The sequence below is a fragment of the Macaca mulatta genome, chromosome 7 (genome assembly GCF_049350105.2).
Source record: "Macaca mulatta isolate MMU2019108-1 chromosome 7, T2T-MMU8v2.0, whole genome shotgun sequence".
NCBI classification, from domain to species: Eukaryota; Metazoa; Chordata; class Mammalia; order Primates; family Cercopithecidae; genus Macaca; species Macaca mulatta.
In genome coordinates this window covers 11779584-11794422 of record NC_133412.1, presented here as the reverse complement: position 1 = coordinate 11794422, position 14839 = coordinate 11779584, and the positions used below count along the sequence as shown (strand labels likewise).

Genomic DNA, 14839 nt, shown 5'->3' with positions numbered 1-14839 from the left:
TAATACCTGGCAATTCGTGAACCTCCCAAATTCAGCTGCTCTCCTCCTCCATTCCTGCCTTAGTGGTAGATTCAGTCATCTGTTTATTGGTTTTGAGACAGGGTCTTGCTCTGTCACCTGGGCTAGAGTGCAGTGGCACAATCGTAGTTCACTGTAGCCTTGATGTCTCAGGCTCCAGCAATCCTCCTGCCTCAGCCTCCCAAGTGTCTTGGACTATACGCCTGTGCCCCCACACCAGGCTATTTTTTTTTTCATTTTTAGTGAAGATGAGGTCTCACTGTGTTGACCATGCTGCTCTGGAACACCTGAGTTCAAGCGATCCTCCTACCTTGGCCTGCCAAAGTGCCGGGATTACAGGCATGAGCCACCGTGCCTAGCCACGGTCATATGTTTTCTTGCCCAAGGTTATCTTTCTCATCTAAGAATAGCCACTTTTTACCCTGTTCATCTGCTCTTCACATCCTGGAACCACCTGCTGATCCCTGTGTATGCCCCTTTCCGGCCTGTTTATGCTGTTTTCTCTGCTTACCTTCCTTCTGTGGCATCTGTATACTCACATTCATTCTCTCCTACAAAACAACTCAAATTATTTCTCCTTCATGTAGCTGACTTTGGTCCGTCCTGCTCTGACCAAACCAAAAGTTATTCTTTTCTTTTCACTTAACATCTCTTTTATGTGAAGTGGCAGGATATGAAAGGAACATTGAGTTTGGTGACAAACACACCTTTTTTGGTTTCACTTTGCTCAACTGTAAAATATGGATAGACAGTACGTACCTTTTGGATGACTGCTATGAAAAATAGATGAGAACGACGTATAAATACATGAAACGCTCAGAGAGTAGGGAAAGGTCAGGTGATTGTCTGAACACTTACTACTTCCTGTCTTCTATTAGAGCTATTTACCAACTCCACGAAAGCTGAGAACCAGTTACTTTGTCTTGGGCACAGATTCTCCAAAACACGGAATGAATTGGTAGGCCAGTAGATGCCAAGTGTTGAAACCAGAAAAATTACTCTCCTTCCTTCAGTCTTAGTTATATATTAATTAAATTAGTAATTGTTCATAGAGGAAAGATATTTAGACAATTTCTCATATCTTGATTATTTAAAAAACTAACTTTGTAGCATTTGAATTAATGTTACTGTACTTTCTGTGTCTTGTAATCGATTCTAGTTTGAATTATCTTCAAAACAAGTATAAATTATTGAACACTTTTGCATGACCGATACTATGCTAAGTACTTTATATATCTTCTGATTTAGTCTTCATAGCCGCAGTGTGAAATAGGTGCTCTTCATATTTTAGAGAGGAGAAACTTCTCATATTTTAGAGATAGGAAATGAGCTCATGGTTACATAGCTAGGAGGTAATACCTTTGTAAACTTGATTTTTTTTCTTTTTCAGAGTATAGTGCAGTCTTTAAAACCTTCAGTTTCACATGACCTAAAAGTAGTTCCATTTCTATTCAGTCTTAGGATAAGATATTAATATGTTTTCCTCTTTAGAGAAGTCCCCGCACTGAAAAACTGAGACCAGTTGCATGTAGGCACACATGGTTCTCAGAGTCTCCATGTGTGAACTAGACTGTCTGTGTAATATTCTTGCTTGTACTCTTATGGATGGAAGTCTTTTTTAGTTAGTAATGTGTCACATTGAGTATCTTCAAGTATTTTCAGAAATTGCTGGGATTTGGAATAGACTCATACTGAATTCTCTGCTATCGTGGAGTCCATGGTGGTCAGAACATGTTGGCTAGAGTTTTTCAGATGATAAGAAATAGAAAATGAACAGACTCGTGTCTAGCTTTATGTTCTCTTGACACTTCGTAATGCTTCATTTAATTGGACTTTTTTTTTTTACTTCTTAAACTGTTGAGTGATGATCCATGTTTATTGCAATCTTTTTCTTTTTTTTTCTTTTGAGATGGAGTCTTGCTCTGTGGCCCAGGCCAGAGTGCAGAGGTGCCATCTCAGCTCATTTCTGCCTCTACCTCCCAGTTTCAAGAGATTCTCCTGCGTCAGCCTCCAGAGTAGCTGGGACTACAGGCACGTGCAACCACGCCCAGCTAACCTTTGTATTATTTTGGTAGAGATGGGGTTTCATCTTGTCGGCCAGACCGGTTTCAAACTCCTGACCTCAAGTGATCCACCCTCCTCGGCCTCCCAAAGTGCTGGGATTACTGGTGTGAGCCACCACGCCTGGCTACTGTAATCTTTTAGATCAGGTTGAAATACCTTAAATCTTAAAATTAGTTGGCTCAGTAGACCCTGGTAAAAAGCAGCTTTTGTGTTTCAGGCTGCAGTGTCTGGGTCAGTGCAAGCTTCAGATAGACTTATGAAAGAGCTCAGGGACATATACAGATCACAGAGTTACACGACAGGGAAGGATCTCTAAATCCCTGCTCTTCTTCTTGTTCTTTTGCTCTTTTCTGTTGTCAGATTATAAATGTCCTTTCTTAAAAGTGGACCAAAATGGAAATGTTTACTAGCTTTATTTTGTGTAATTCAAAGACAATCAAGTTCCAAAAGATGTAGGGGGTAAGATAGGATGAGTTTACCTGTTTTTTGGATTTAAAGAAATGTTTTTATAGCTCCATCAGAATTGTTTTTGTCATTTTCCTGATAGTGAACTCTTACATGTTTTTTATCTTCTAGCAAAAAGCTCAAGCTTGAGCAATATTGCTTGGAAAGTAAATAAGAACAATGCATTTCATTATACAGAGAATGATTGCCAAGTTGATTTTTATGACTTTTCCTCCAGTTTTGAAAGCATCACAATTAACTCTTATTGTAGAGAAGGTTATGTTATTGCTTTTAAAATATATAGGTGGAGTACACCTGTAGTCCCATCTCCTAGGGGTGCTGGGAGGCTGAGGCAGGAAGATCGTTTGAGCTTGTAGAGGTCAAGGCTGCAATGAGCTGTGATTGCACCATTATGTTCCAGCCTGGGTGACAGAGTGAGACACTCTGTCTCTTAAAACAAAACAAAACAAAAAGTGGGGGTAGAGTGAGGGGTGGGGGTCATATTGGACATATCTATATAGGATAGTTGTGGAATAATACCGATTTTTTAGCGATTTAACTTTCCATAGTTCTGTCCATGGCAGATTGTACTCTTTGAGCCCCTTGACTGATAATACAAGTTTAGGAAAGCATATTAAACGTCTTTTGAATTCTTGAGAAAATTATATACACGTGACTGTTTTCCTTTAGAATGACTGCAAACTCTGAACCCCCTTATTAGATCAGATTTAGGCTATTATCATCTCTTTTGGACATTTATTGTAAAGGAACTGGAAGCTATAGTGGCCTCTATTTTTCCTGGGAAATTAGAGCAGCTTAAGATCTTCTCTTTCTGGAACTTACCCTAGGTGCTCTATTTTAGCTTTCATATTCGTTCGTTTTTGAGTTAGATGAAAATAAAAAATATCTTTTTGTTTGAACTGTTTTTTGTTTTGGGATTCTTAGGATTGACCCTGATAGTCCTTTGCACAGTGATTTTCAGATCTTAAAAGAAAAAGAAGGCATAGGAGATATTTTGCTGAACTTACCTTTTAACGTAAATAAATTGTTACGGGACTCTCTATTTTTCGAATGGGGGTGTATATTTGTACAAGTGTTTTGGAAAACAATTTGGTAAAGTGGAAGATACTCATACACTATGGTTCAGGAATCGTGTGGATATACACTCCACAAGAAAGGAGTACGTAGGCACCCGGAGACGGGAATATTCAGAGCAGCATCGTTTATAATAGCCCCAAACAGAAAATAACCCAAGTGTTTGTTCCAAGAAAATGAAGAACTGTGGTGTTCATAAAATGGCTTACAGCTGAGTGGGACCAGCTGAGGGAATCCTGAACACTATGTTAAGCAAAAGAGACCAGACCCCAAAAACCTATTTTGTATAATTTCCTCTATATAGAGCTCAAAATAGCAAAACTAATGTTGGTTAGGATTTTCATTCTTAGTGGAGGCAGTGCCACCTACAGTGGAGTGAAAATTGCTCCTTAGAGTAAAAGAAAACGTTACCTATTATAATGGTCTGCTGCCCTCCAAAGGATCATATAACATAAACCAACATACAATATGTCTGTGGTTTTGAAATTCCACCACACGGGCATGGGGGTAGAATTAGGAAGAAAAGTTCTAAAAAGGCTTCTTAGGGGGACTAAAATGAAAAGAAAACTGAGAAACACTTATTTCTGGATTCATACTTGGGCAGTAAAACTATCAAGAACAAAGAGGTGATTCCATAGAGGTTGGGGTAAGGAGTCCATCCAGGCGAGAGGTAAGGAGGTGTGAACTGAAAAGGACATCTGTGGGCTTCTTGGATACTGGTTGGAATATGTTTCTGGACCAGGTTGGTGGTTACATGGGCAAATAATTTACGATAATATGTTAAGGTATACCTTAAGTTATATTTCATGTACTTTTCTGAATGTATGTGTTACATTAAATAAAGTATTTTTAAGATACTAAAAATAAAGGATGCAAAGAAATAATAGTGGAATCTAGAAGAAATGTTAATGATCTAATATGGAATCTAGAGAGGATATAATGGTTTAAAATCTATGGCTATATGAGGTATTTTGATGAAAAAAAACAAACATAAAACAATACTTTGTTGTACTTACTCTAAGGATGGTAGTTGTTTTCCAAAAGCTTCCAACTTAGCTTTTTGTGTATATTTTTCTTGGGGATATATCTTATGATTGAACTTTCTTGAAATGACCCTAATGTCAGTATTTTCTCTCACTACTGTTATCATAGAAACTGTTGTGGTTGTCAACTGGGTTGTCTTCCTAAAGTATGAATCCGGTATATATTGACTGAAGTTGCTAATGACTACTTCTTTACGGATTCATATCGGGGAGTGAATGAAGCACACAGGCCTAAAACAAAAAACAAAACACAAAAACACCAGGAACGTATCTTTCTTTTTTAAAACAGTAAATCATATGTCCACATGCCCAACACCAAACTTAAGAAATAGAACCTTTGGCTGTGCGTGGTGGCTCACGCCTGTAATCCTAGCACTTTGGGAGGCCAAGGTGGGTGGATCACTTGAGTTCAGGAGTTCGAGACCAGCCTGGCCAAGATGCAAAACCCCATCTCCATCAAAAATACAAAAAATTAGCCAGATGTGGTGGCATATAACTGTAATCTCAGCTACTTGGGAGGCTGGGGCAGGAGAATCGCTTGAACTCGGGAGGCAGAGGCTGCAGTGAGTCGAGATTGCACCACTGCCCTCCAGCCTGGGTGACAAAGATAAACTCCATGTAAAAAGAAAGAAAAAGAAAAGCTAAGCATGGGCTTAATTTCTCTGAGGTTTAAAGCTGCAAAGAGTTACTCTTCATGAAGTAGGTGGGATCCCAGCCGGGCAGTGAAATGTGAGTGGGGTTTGGTCAGCTGGTGGAAGTTGAAGGAAAATTATTTATGTAGGTGACAGGTAAACACAATCAGGTATCTAGGAAAGAGAATGAGGGATTCAGAGTGTAGGAGACCAGTTGGAGCTATAACACAAGGATGATAGGGTTCATGTCAAAAGTTTGTAGGAAATAGTGCTGGCGTAATATCTTGTACTCAAACAGTTCCGTGGATTGGTGACAGATCTTTTGTTTTTCTTTTTTGGGGTAAGTCAACTATGATGCCTGGATATTCATCTATCTATGTAACTGATTGAGAAACAGGGGAGTAACAGTAAGGAAACCGTCTTAGAATAAATCTGGTGGCAGCAGAAGAGAATATGAGACACATTGCCCTCACAGAGCTTGAAGAGTGTGACAGTAGTTGAGGGCCACGCTGTTGTCTTAGAGTGAAGGGAGGAGAACCTACGTTGGTTTGGTAGTCATGGAGGTGGAAGGAGGAATGAAATGTGAAAGCCCATTGGCAGCAGAATCAAAATGGCTTGGTCTTTGTAGTCCACTATTAAGTGAGGAGGAGGAATTATTGGCTGACTTAGGAAGAAGTAAAAAATGTGAAATACCAATAAAACACAAAGCTTGTGATTTTAGTCAGGAGAAAGCTTAAGCATTGTGTGATTCTAGATAGATTATTGAGCAGTTTTGTTCCATGTATTTTATATCCCATATCTTCTAGCTATGACCCTATTTCTTTATTTCTTGACATAGCCAAACGTTTTTCAGACTGACAGCTTTATTGTGACACAGTTTTCATGTGATAAGCCTCACTCTTCAAGTGTGCAGTTCAGGGGTTTTTAGTATATTCAGAGTTCTGCAACCATTACCACTGCCGATTTTCAGAACATTTTCATCTCCCTAAAAAGAAATCCCATACCCATCAGCAGTCACGTACCTGTCTCCCCCACCCTTGATCCTGGCAACCTCTGATCTAATTTCTATCTCCGTAGATTTGCCTGTCCTGGACATTTCATATAAATAGAATCATACAAAACGTGGCATTTTGTGACTGGCTTTTCTTTACAGTGATTATAAATCAAATGCCTGAAGAGGCTAAGCTTAGGATAGGGTTTGCTGTACAACTTTGACAACTGAACTTTTTTAAAGTTGAAAATATGACTGTGTCTATATATATGGCATATTATCTTAGGTGACCCTTACTTGGATTATTAAGAATTTTTTCTCCTAGTGTTCTTTAACTGTCTCAATATTCAGCAGGAACCCTTTGGAGACAAAGAGCAGTAAGAAAGTGGAACACATATTGACAAAATGAAGGTAATTTAATACAGTAGTAGAGTCGACCACTTTCCAGTGTCGCTGCTGCTGACACTGTGTGTTAAGAAAAGTTTACTGACCTTACTTTTGGTGGAGGTGCTAGAACTACTTCTGTCTTGTGTTTAGATTTCAACAAACCTTTGCATAGGTATTATGTGGTTGCACAAATGTACTTTCTTTTGACCTGAATGCAAAAACTTCCTTTCGTCCCACTTTCTGAGACTCTGTAACCTTAAAGGAAGAGTGGGGTACTTTAAAGGAAAGGTGATGGTGGCTGGGTAGTGGGTAACAATGTCTACTGTATACTTCCTTTCCCAAAACAAGTCCCTGTCTACCGTCAGAATTTCCAAAATGTGAAGATCAAGTGTGGTGTTAACTCATTAAAGATCGAGTGTGGTGTTAACTTATTAGCTAATAACTAGACTTTGAGTGATTGTGGAAGCAAAATCTCAGTGTGTGCCTGGATGTTCTAATTCTGTTAAGTCAGTGAGTGCACATTCTATACAATACTCTCTTAGTCCAGAGGCAGATTTAAGGAGTGGGAGATAGATTTCTGTTTCAGAAATGAAATACACAAAGAATAAACATTTTTAATCCCATGATTCTTTACCTGAGTTTAATGTTTTGGAGAGTTTATATTTTAGATTTTCTTTTCCTTCCATTGAACTGTTACTTTGAAAGATCCCAGTGTTTTGGGAAAGCAAGTGGGAAAGACACTGGCTTGGATTCTCCAGGATAAGGGAGTGAAGAGGACTTCTTTCCCTCATTTTATTATTGAATAATGTCATCATAACAATTATGAAGGTGAATGGTCTACAGTAGAAATTTTTAGATGGCTTCTCTGCAAAATAATTTGGTTTAGTCAACACAAGGATGCCTTTGGTTAGCTGGAATGGAAGATGTGCAGGCTGGAGTGCTCTTGGCAGGTTTTCTGGAGGGAAATACAGCATTTGGAAGGGTGGGAAGCAGAAGGAATGTCAGGCAAGGGAAATGTGTGTGCAGAGCCCCAGAGGACAGAACAGGTTGTGGTGGACTTGGTGTCCACATAGACCTAATCAGTGGTCTTAGCTTTTGTGTTTTCAAAATCACCACAGTTTGTGTTCTAAACCTGTCATTGCCTTGATTTTATTTTAGGCATGCTATCTGTGTATTTTGAAATATAAAATAACATTAAAGGAGAAATGAAATTATTTTGTTTGAGAAAGAGTTAAAAGGTTAAAACATCTTTATCTAAATAATTTTCTACTGGGAGATCTGGTACATCCCCAGAAGTTGTGTTTGGTTCAGAGAATAGTCTTCAGACCTGGAAAGGACTTAAGGAGTCCCAGAGAGGAGCTACATGGTCTGAACCGTTTGATTCTCACAACAGAATGGAGAAAAACAATTCCAACCATGAAGCAATGCGGATGTTCATATATTGAATAGGGTAAGGTCAGTGCCACTGTCAGAGGAAAAACTCTTGGCCATCACAGGATGGGAGAGAAAGTTGCAGTTGTAAAGAGCACTCAAATGCCATTTAAGGAAATGAATTCTTCTGCCCCTATGCTTTGGAATATTTACGGCTAAGTTCTTTGTTTTTGACTTCATAAATATTTCAAAGTATTCTGTTCTAAGAGCCATTTCAAACAATTGACTAGAATTTCAGAGCAATTACATGACAGTTGAAACGTTAGAATTTTTAAATTGCCCATAGCCCTATATCTGTAACAAGTATGTTCATGCTTGCATGTTCTCTTCTCATCTTTACTGTGTGCATACTTTCTTAGTAATGGCACGTAGAAACTGTTTAAGCAGGAATAATTCTTGTGATAATTTTTTCTGTTTCCTTTTTTCTTTTCAAGGTATGTATTGGGTGGAGGAGCATTATGTATAGAACTTCTCACAAAACAGGTGATTATTTTCTTATAATATTCAATTTTCACCCACAATAGAGTGTTTCGATTACGGGAAGTTAGGTTGTAAGTAGAAGGTTCTCTTAAAGAAGTTTTGGTGTTTTTTTGTTTTTTGGGGTTTTTTTCATAGCTCCTACTTTCAAGAATGAAAAAGGTAAACCAGTAAAATCAGATTATACTTGGTGCTGAATCTATGCTAGGATCGGCATTGAGAGTGACCTTTATTTAAAGTTCTAATTTGCTCACATTGGGCACTTAGAACGTCAGTTTGTTGTTTTCTGTGAGATTCTGGAAATGGTCCAATTTTACTTTTTGCCCTTGTCTCCAGGCTTTTTAACACTGATCTGCTGCTGTTGAGGTACATGCCATTTTGTTAGGCCTTCTCAAGTGGGAATCAGGAATGCTGCTGTGTTCTAGAGATGTTTTGTTCTTCCTGTAGGGCTGAAGCAGTGCCTACTCAATAGAACCGGTCATCGTGCAAAGAAATGCCACCTGACTCAAAGGCAAAGCCAGAGTGCAGCTTGGCACAAAGAAGGTACTTTTATTAACAATTTTACATAACCCGTAAGAGATATTTTATATTTGTGAGCCTTCTTTCTGTCTTGACTTAATTCTTTTTGAGAGAAGTCATTTCATTTTCATTTGGTTTGTTTTCTTCTTGTTATAAAGATGATGTATAGAAAATATAGAAGTATAAGAAAATTAAAGATACTAACTGATAATCACTTAATAATTTAGTACCTGCTTGTTTAGTCTTTGTTATATTTACTGTAGGCAAACATGGCTACACTTGTAAACTTATTATCGCTATGTATACCCTAGTAAGTTAAAAGTTATATGTACTCTGAAATTTTGCAAAATTGAGTTCATGTTATAGAATTAATTCCCGATGAACTTTTCTGTGCTAGACACTAGTCTTTTTAATTATTTCTTTATTTCTTTATTCATTTATTGATTTATTTTTCCTTTTTTTCCCCTCTGCGCCTATACTTACCAATTCTTTTTATTTGTTACTTTTTATTAACTCTTTTGATCCTCTTAATAAGTTAAAAAGAGGGTATTACTAATATCTGCATCTTGTAGATGAGGTAACTAAAGGTAGATAACTTGTCCAGGGTCACAGGTGGCAGAGCAAGGATTAAAACCAGACAATCTGGCAGCCCAAGGCCCAACCAAGAGGAGCTGAGAGCCTGCACAGGGCAGGAGGATACTGGTGAGGCTGATTTCCTGTTTAGTTAACATGAAACGCAGGCTGTAACCATAATTCTAGGACATTACCAAGAAAGCCTTCCAAAGCCGTAGCTTTTTTACCATGACCATGACTTTTAGCAAGAATTTGTGGTTTAAAGGCAACATGGTGCTCTAAGAAGCTTCCGTTCACTCTTACGGAGGGACTGGTAGTTGAGCTAAATAGTCAAATCCTGGAGCACACAGCCTTTAGAGGAGCTTCTGACCTATTTTTGTGGTCTGGAAAGACACCAGTCTTTCCCTGCTGCCCACAGCCTCCAGTTATTCATCTTCAGAGTTTCCTCTTCTGTGATCACATTCAGATGAGAGATCTGTTTTGTTTTTTCCAGGGTAGGAGGAAGGGAGTCACCACCTATACTAAGCAGTCTAGTCTTCTGTGTATAAATGAGCAAGGTTAGGCAGCCAAATTTGAGAACCTTGTGTAATCCTGACATTCTCCAAGATAATCCAACAGGATGTCAGGATTAGGCATGGTGGTAAAGTGGTCTCATGTTAGTTGTGTCCACAGCTCTCATCAGAAGCAGACACAGATACATTTGTAGGGAAGCATCTCTAACTTCCCAAAGCTTAAAAGCAGGCAACTACTAATTCAGTGAAATCATAGCATTCAAGTAGTTAACCCAACATATTTCAGAATTGTCAGAAACAATGACTAATATGTTTCCCAAAGACTGCAGGTTTTGGAATTATCAGATGCAGAACACAGACTTCAAATATTAGAATTGTGAGAAAATAGTTACATGTGAAATACATTAATATATATAAAAAACAGGGACTCATAAAACTTAGTGAGCAGTGAGACCACCAGGCGTGATGAGGAACACCTGAAAGGAAAATTGATGAAATAGAACTTATCCAAGCACTTTTTGAGAGGCTGAGGAAGGAGGGTGACATGAGCTCGGGAGTTGGAGATGAGCCTGGACAACACGGTGAGAACTCATTTCTACAAACAATACCTGACACCACCACCAAAAAAAAAAAAAAAAAAATAGCTGGGTATGTGGTACCTGCCTATAGTCCCAGCTAATCAAGAGGCTGAGGTGGGAGGATCACTTGAGCCCAGAGGCCGAGGCTGCAGGTTCGTGCCACTGCAGTCCAGCCTGGGTGACAGAGTGTGACTCTGTCTCAGAAGAAAATGAAATAAAGAAATACACAATATAATTGTTGAAATCAGAAACTCAGTGGATGGATTAGACACCAGAAGAAAGGATTAATTGGTTAGACGATTATCTCCAAAAGTGAAATCTCCAAAATTAAGTCTGTATGTTACACAGAGAGACACGAGGACAAATGATAGGACAGAAGTTGGTGGGGTTGGTGGGGAGAGGGAGATCAGAATGAGGTCTGAAATATGTCTTAATGGAATCCCAGGATGAAATATTAAAACTACATTGGAAAGTGAGAGAAATAGAAATTCTAAAGGTGACAGAAGGAAGTCCACATAAATCAGTCACAACGAATGTAAATGGACTAAAGTTACCAGTTAGACAGATGGAAGTAATAAAACAATATCCAGTTGTTTTAATCTATCATATTTAAAATATGAGGATGTGAAAAGATTGAAAGTTTTTATAAAGGAGAGAGAGTGATAAAGATATGCCAGTACACATTAACCAAAACAAGAGAAGGAGCTTCAGTTTCAAACAAAATAGGATTTTGAAACAGAAAGCATTAGTAACGACTTGATGCTAAACAACTGTTAATTAGGAAGATGTAGCAATTTTCATAGTTTATGTACCTATCAAAAATAGCCTCAAAATACAGAGGAAAAACTGATAGAACCACAGAGAGAAATTGACAAGTCTGCCATGGTATTTGGAGATTTCAACATACCCTGATTACCATAAATAATTTACACAGAATGCCCATATATAGATTTGAATACCCTGTGAACGGACATGGTATAGTGGACAAATACAGACCTCTGTACCCAATAGTTAGATATTCTGTATTCTTCTCGAGCATCTGTGGACCATGGGAGAAACCTTTATTATATGCTAATCTGTAAAGCAAATCACAGGATTTAAAAACATTTGGTACCATCCACACCATATAATTTATAATTTAAATATGAAGCAGTTAAGGTTAGAAGTCAATAATGAAGAGATTAACCAAAAGCTACATGAATTTGGAAATTAAACACCCTTGTAATTCCTAGTTTAAAAAATCTTTAAAAATCCAATGAAATTTTAGAATGCTTAGAATTAAACCATAATTAAAATATGAAACTTCTATCTACTCTGCTCTCTCATCTGCTACCTCCTTCTTCCTATCTGGAACATTCAGGAGGCTAATCTTTTTCAGTGAAGAATACCTCAAATACTAAAAAGTAGAAAAAGGACAGATGTCATTCTCTGATCTTAGTTAAATCTATAAGTTACTAACAAAAACAGAAAACAAATGTAGATTGGTGGAATTTTACAATTCATGCAAACAGCCCTTAGGTCAAACAGGGATTTGAAATTAAAACTGCAGAATATCTAGAGAATAGTAATAATGCAATCTTTACGTATTAGCAACTAGAGGAGAGCTCAGAGGAATGTTCATTGCCTTAAAATCCTTATGTCATTAAGAATGAAAATGAATTAAGCCTCTAACTCATTCTTAGAAAGGACAATCAAAAACCCTGAAGGAAAGCAGAATGGGGAAATGATTAAAGATATACAAGCAGAAATCAGTGAGTTTAGAAGAATAGAAGGGGCTAAATCCCCAGCGCAGTAAATCCTCTGCTGAAACATTTCTTTAAACTGGGCTTTGAGTACGTTGCTCCTGATCATTGAAGAATAAAGGAAGTACAGAAGTGTTAAGTGACTTACCTGAAGCCATTCCGCTAACAGGTGCCAGAGTTATGATTCAGACCCCGTCCAATTGGCCCCAGAGCCACAGCATCTTACACTACCCTGCACTGTCCTCTACTGTCTCAGTCCTCAGGTCATCTTTGTAGGAGAGTTGAAACAGGAAGACAGAGGGTCACATTATTTGACCTTAGTTGGGGACGTGCGCAAGGAGTGACAGAGTTTTCATTACTGTGTGTCTATCCAGGAGTCACCTTGAAAGCTCCACAAGTTTTAATTTGGGGATTACAAAGACATTTTAGCAAGTACATAAATTTGCAAATATGGGATTTACAAATAATGAGGGTCAACTATATTTGTGAGTGACTGCTAGGGTCTGTTTTCATGGTAATCCTTTCCCCCAGTAGTGTGCAATGTTTCTTTAGCTTCTTTGATAGTTTATTTATTCATTCATGTATTTATTATGTACTTACTATAAGCCAGGCTCTGCTTTAATCTGTAATGAACAAGCTAGAGATTAAGGTCCTGCCCTGTGGAATTTATGTAAGAGTAAGAAAGACAGATAGCTAAGTCTGGAGCTCAGCGGGTGAGGCCCAGGTTGGAATTATAGATTCACTTGACCACGGTGAAACCTGGTGTGTGCCCTCCTACTTCACATCCCCAGACATAGTTCCGGAAGATTTCTGTTCTGTTCTTGTGTATAAACTCTTCCTTTTGAGCCTCTGTTCGTTGACACATGTCAACCTCTACTTGTCTTTTGTTGATTTTGAGGCCACTTGCCCATGTAACTGGCAGGACATTGAAGAAGAATCATACAGACCTGGTTCTGCTACCTACCAGCTGAGTTACTTTGGTCAAGCTCTTGGACTTCTGAGCCTGTTTTCTAATTTCAAAGGTGGTGATATGATGTGTTAGGCCCTGGTGGGTTTCAAGGAAGAGACACACACGTATGACCTTTGGTGATGAGGGCTGAATGTTAACTTGGATGGAAAGCCATCCAAGCAGCCATATTGTCGCTGGTCCTCGTACTTTCAAACCCTCACAGAACATTAATTTAGCAGTATTTGGGATAAGATTTGAGCTCTGAAGAACTATAGTGTGATTATTTTTTCATATGGCTATTTTCCATACTAGACCATGAGCTCCATGAGGGCAGGGTCTACAGTTTCATCTTTGTATCCTAGGCACTCATTCAGTGCCTGATACATACTAAAGAGGCACAAATGTTTCAAAAGTTGAGGAATTTTCAACTCTTCCTGAAAGAATAGGAAGACATAAAAGCTCCTCAGGGAAGTTATTATTTAAGCTTTTTTCTTTCTTTCTTTCTTTCTCTTTCTTTCTTTCTTTCTTTCTTTTTTGTGTGTGTGTGAAATGAAGTGTCACTCTGTCACATAAGATGGAGTGCAATTGCATAATCTCATCTCACTGCAACCTCCACCTCCCAGGTTCAAGCAATTATCCTGCCTCAGCCTCCCGAGTAGCTGAGATTATTGGCCTCCACAATTACGCCAAGCTATTTTTTGTATTTGTAGTAGAGACGGGGTTCCACCATGTTGAAGTAGTTCAAGACTGCAGGCTGGTGTTGAACTACTGACCTCAGGGGATCTGCCTGCCTTGGCCTCCCAAAGTGCTGGGATTACAGGCATGAGCCACCATACCCAGCCTATTTAAGCTGATTCTAAGGGTGAGTAGAAATTTTTTCCAGGTGAGTAAAAGCTTGAGACATTAATCCAAGCAGAGACCAGCAGGTGCAAAGACACAGGGATATAGAGATGTTGAAGTTTACCAAACACTGCTAGATTAAGAAAACAAAAAGGAAACAATCAAAATCAAAACTTACAATTAAAAGTCACCAAAAAAAAACTATCAATGGGCTTGGCGAGACGTCACATCACAATTGAGTTAGCTATGACTGTAGACACTCAGTAATGGATATAAGTTTTAGGGAAAACACATAACATTCTCAGGTTGTTGGCAGAGTATCTAGAACAATTTAGAAATACAGGTATTGAATTCTGGGAGTAATTACACTCTAGTGAAATCATTTCCTTCTCTGTATATGAAGCATGTGTGTGTCGCACTCTGTTCAAGGTGCTGAAAATCAGACTCTTCTCAAGGAGCTCATGAGCAATGAAGGGAGATGGATGGGTGAGCAACTGATTATCATGTGACAAGTGAGGTAATAGAGATATGACTAAAGTGCTAT

General features: G+C 38.5%; 1 protein-coding gene across 1 annotated transcript in view; it reads left to right on the top strand.

The window, feature by feature from the left end:
* Positions 1-14839, top strand: part of LOC114679366 (uncharacterized) — a 37046-nt gene that overhangs the window by 7289 nt on the left and 14918 nt on the right. Inside the window, exons 4-6 of the mRNA XM_077939086.1 lie at positions 3472-3562; positions 8540-8588; positions 9030-9125. Coding sequence (XP_077795212.1) covers positions 3472-3562; positions 8540-8588; positions 9030-9125 — 236 coding nt within the window. The remainder of the gene's footprint in view (positions 1-3471; positions 3563-8539; positions 8589-9029; positions 9126-14839) is intronic.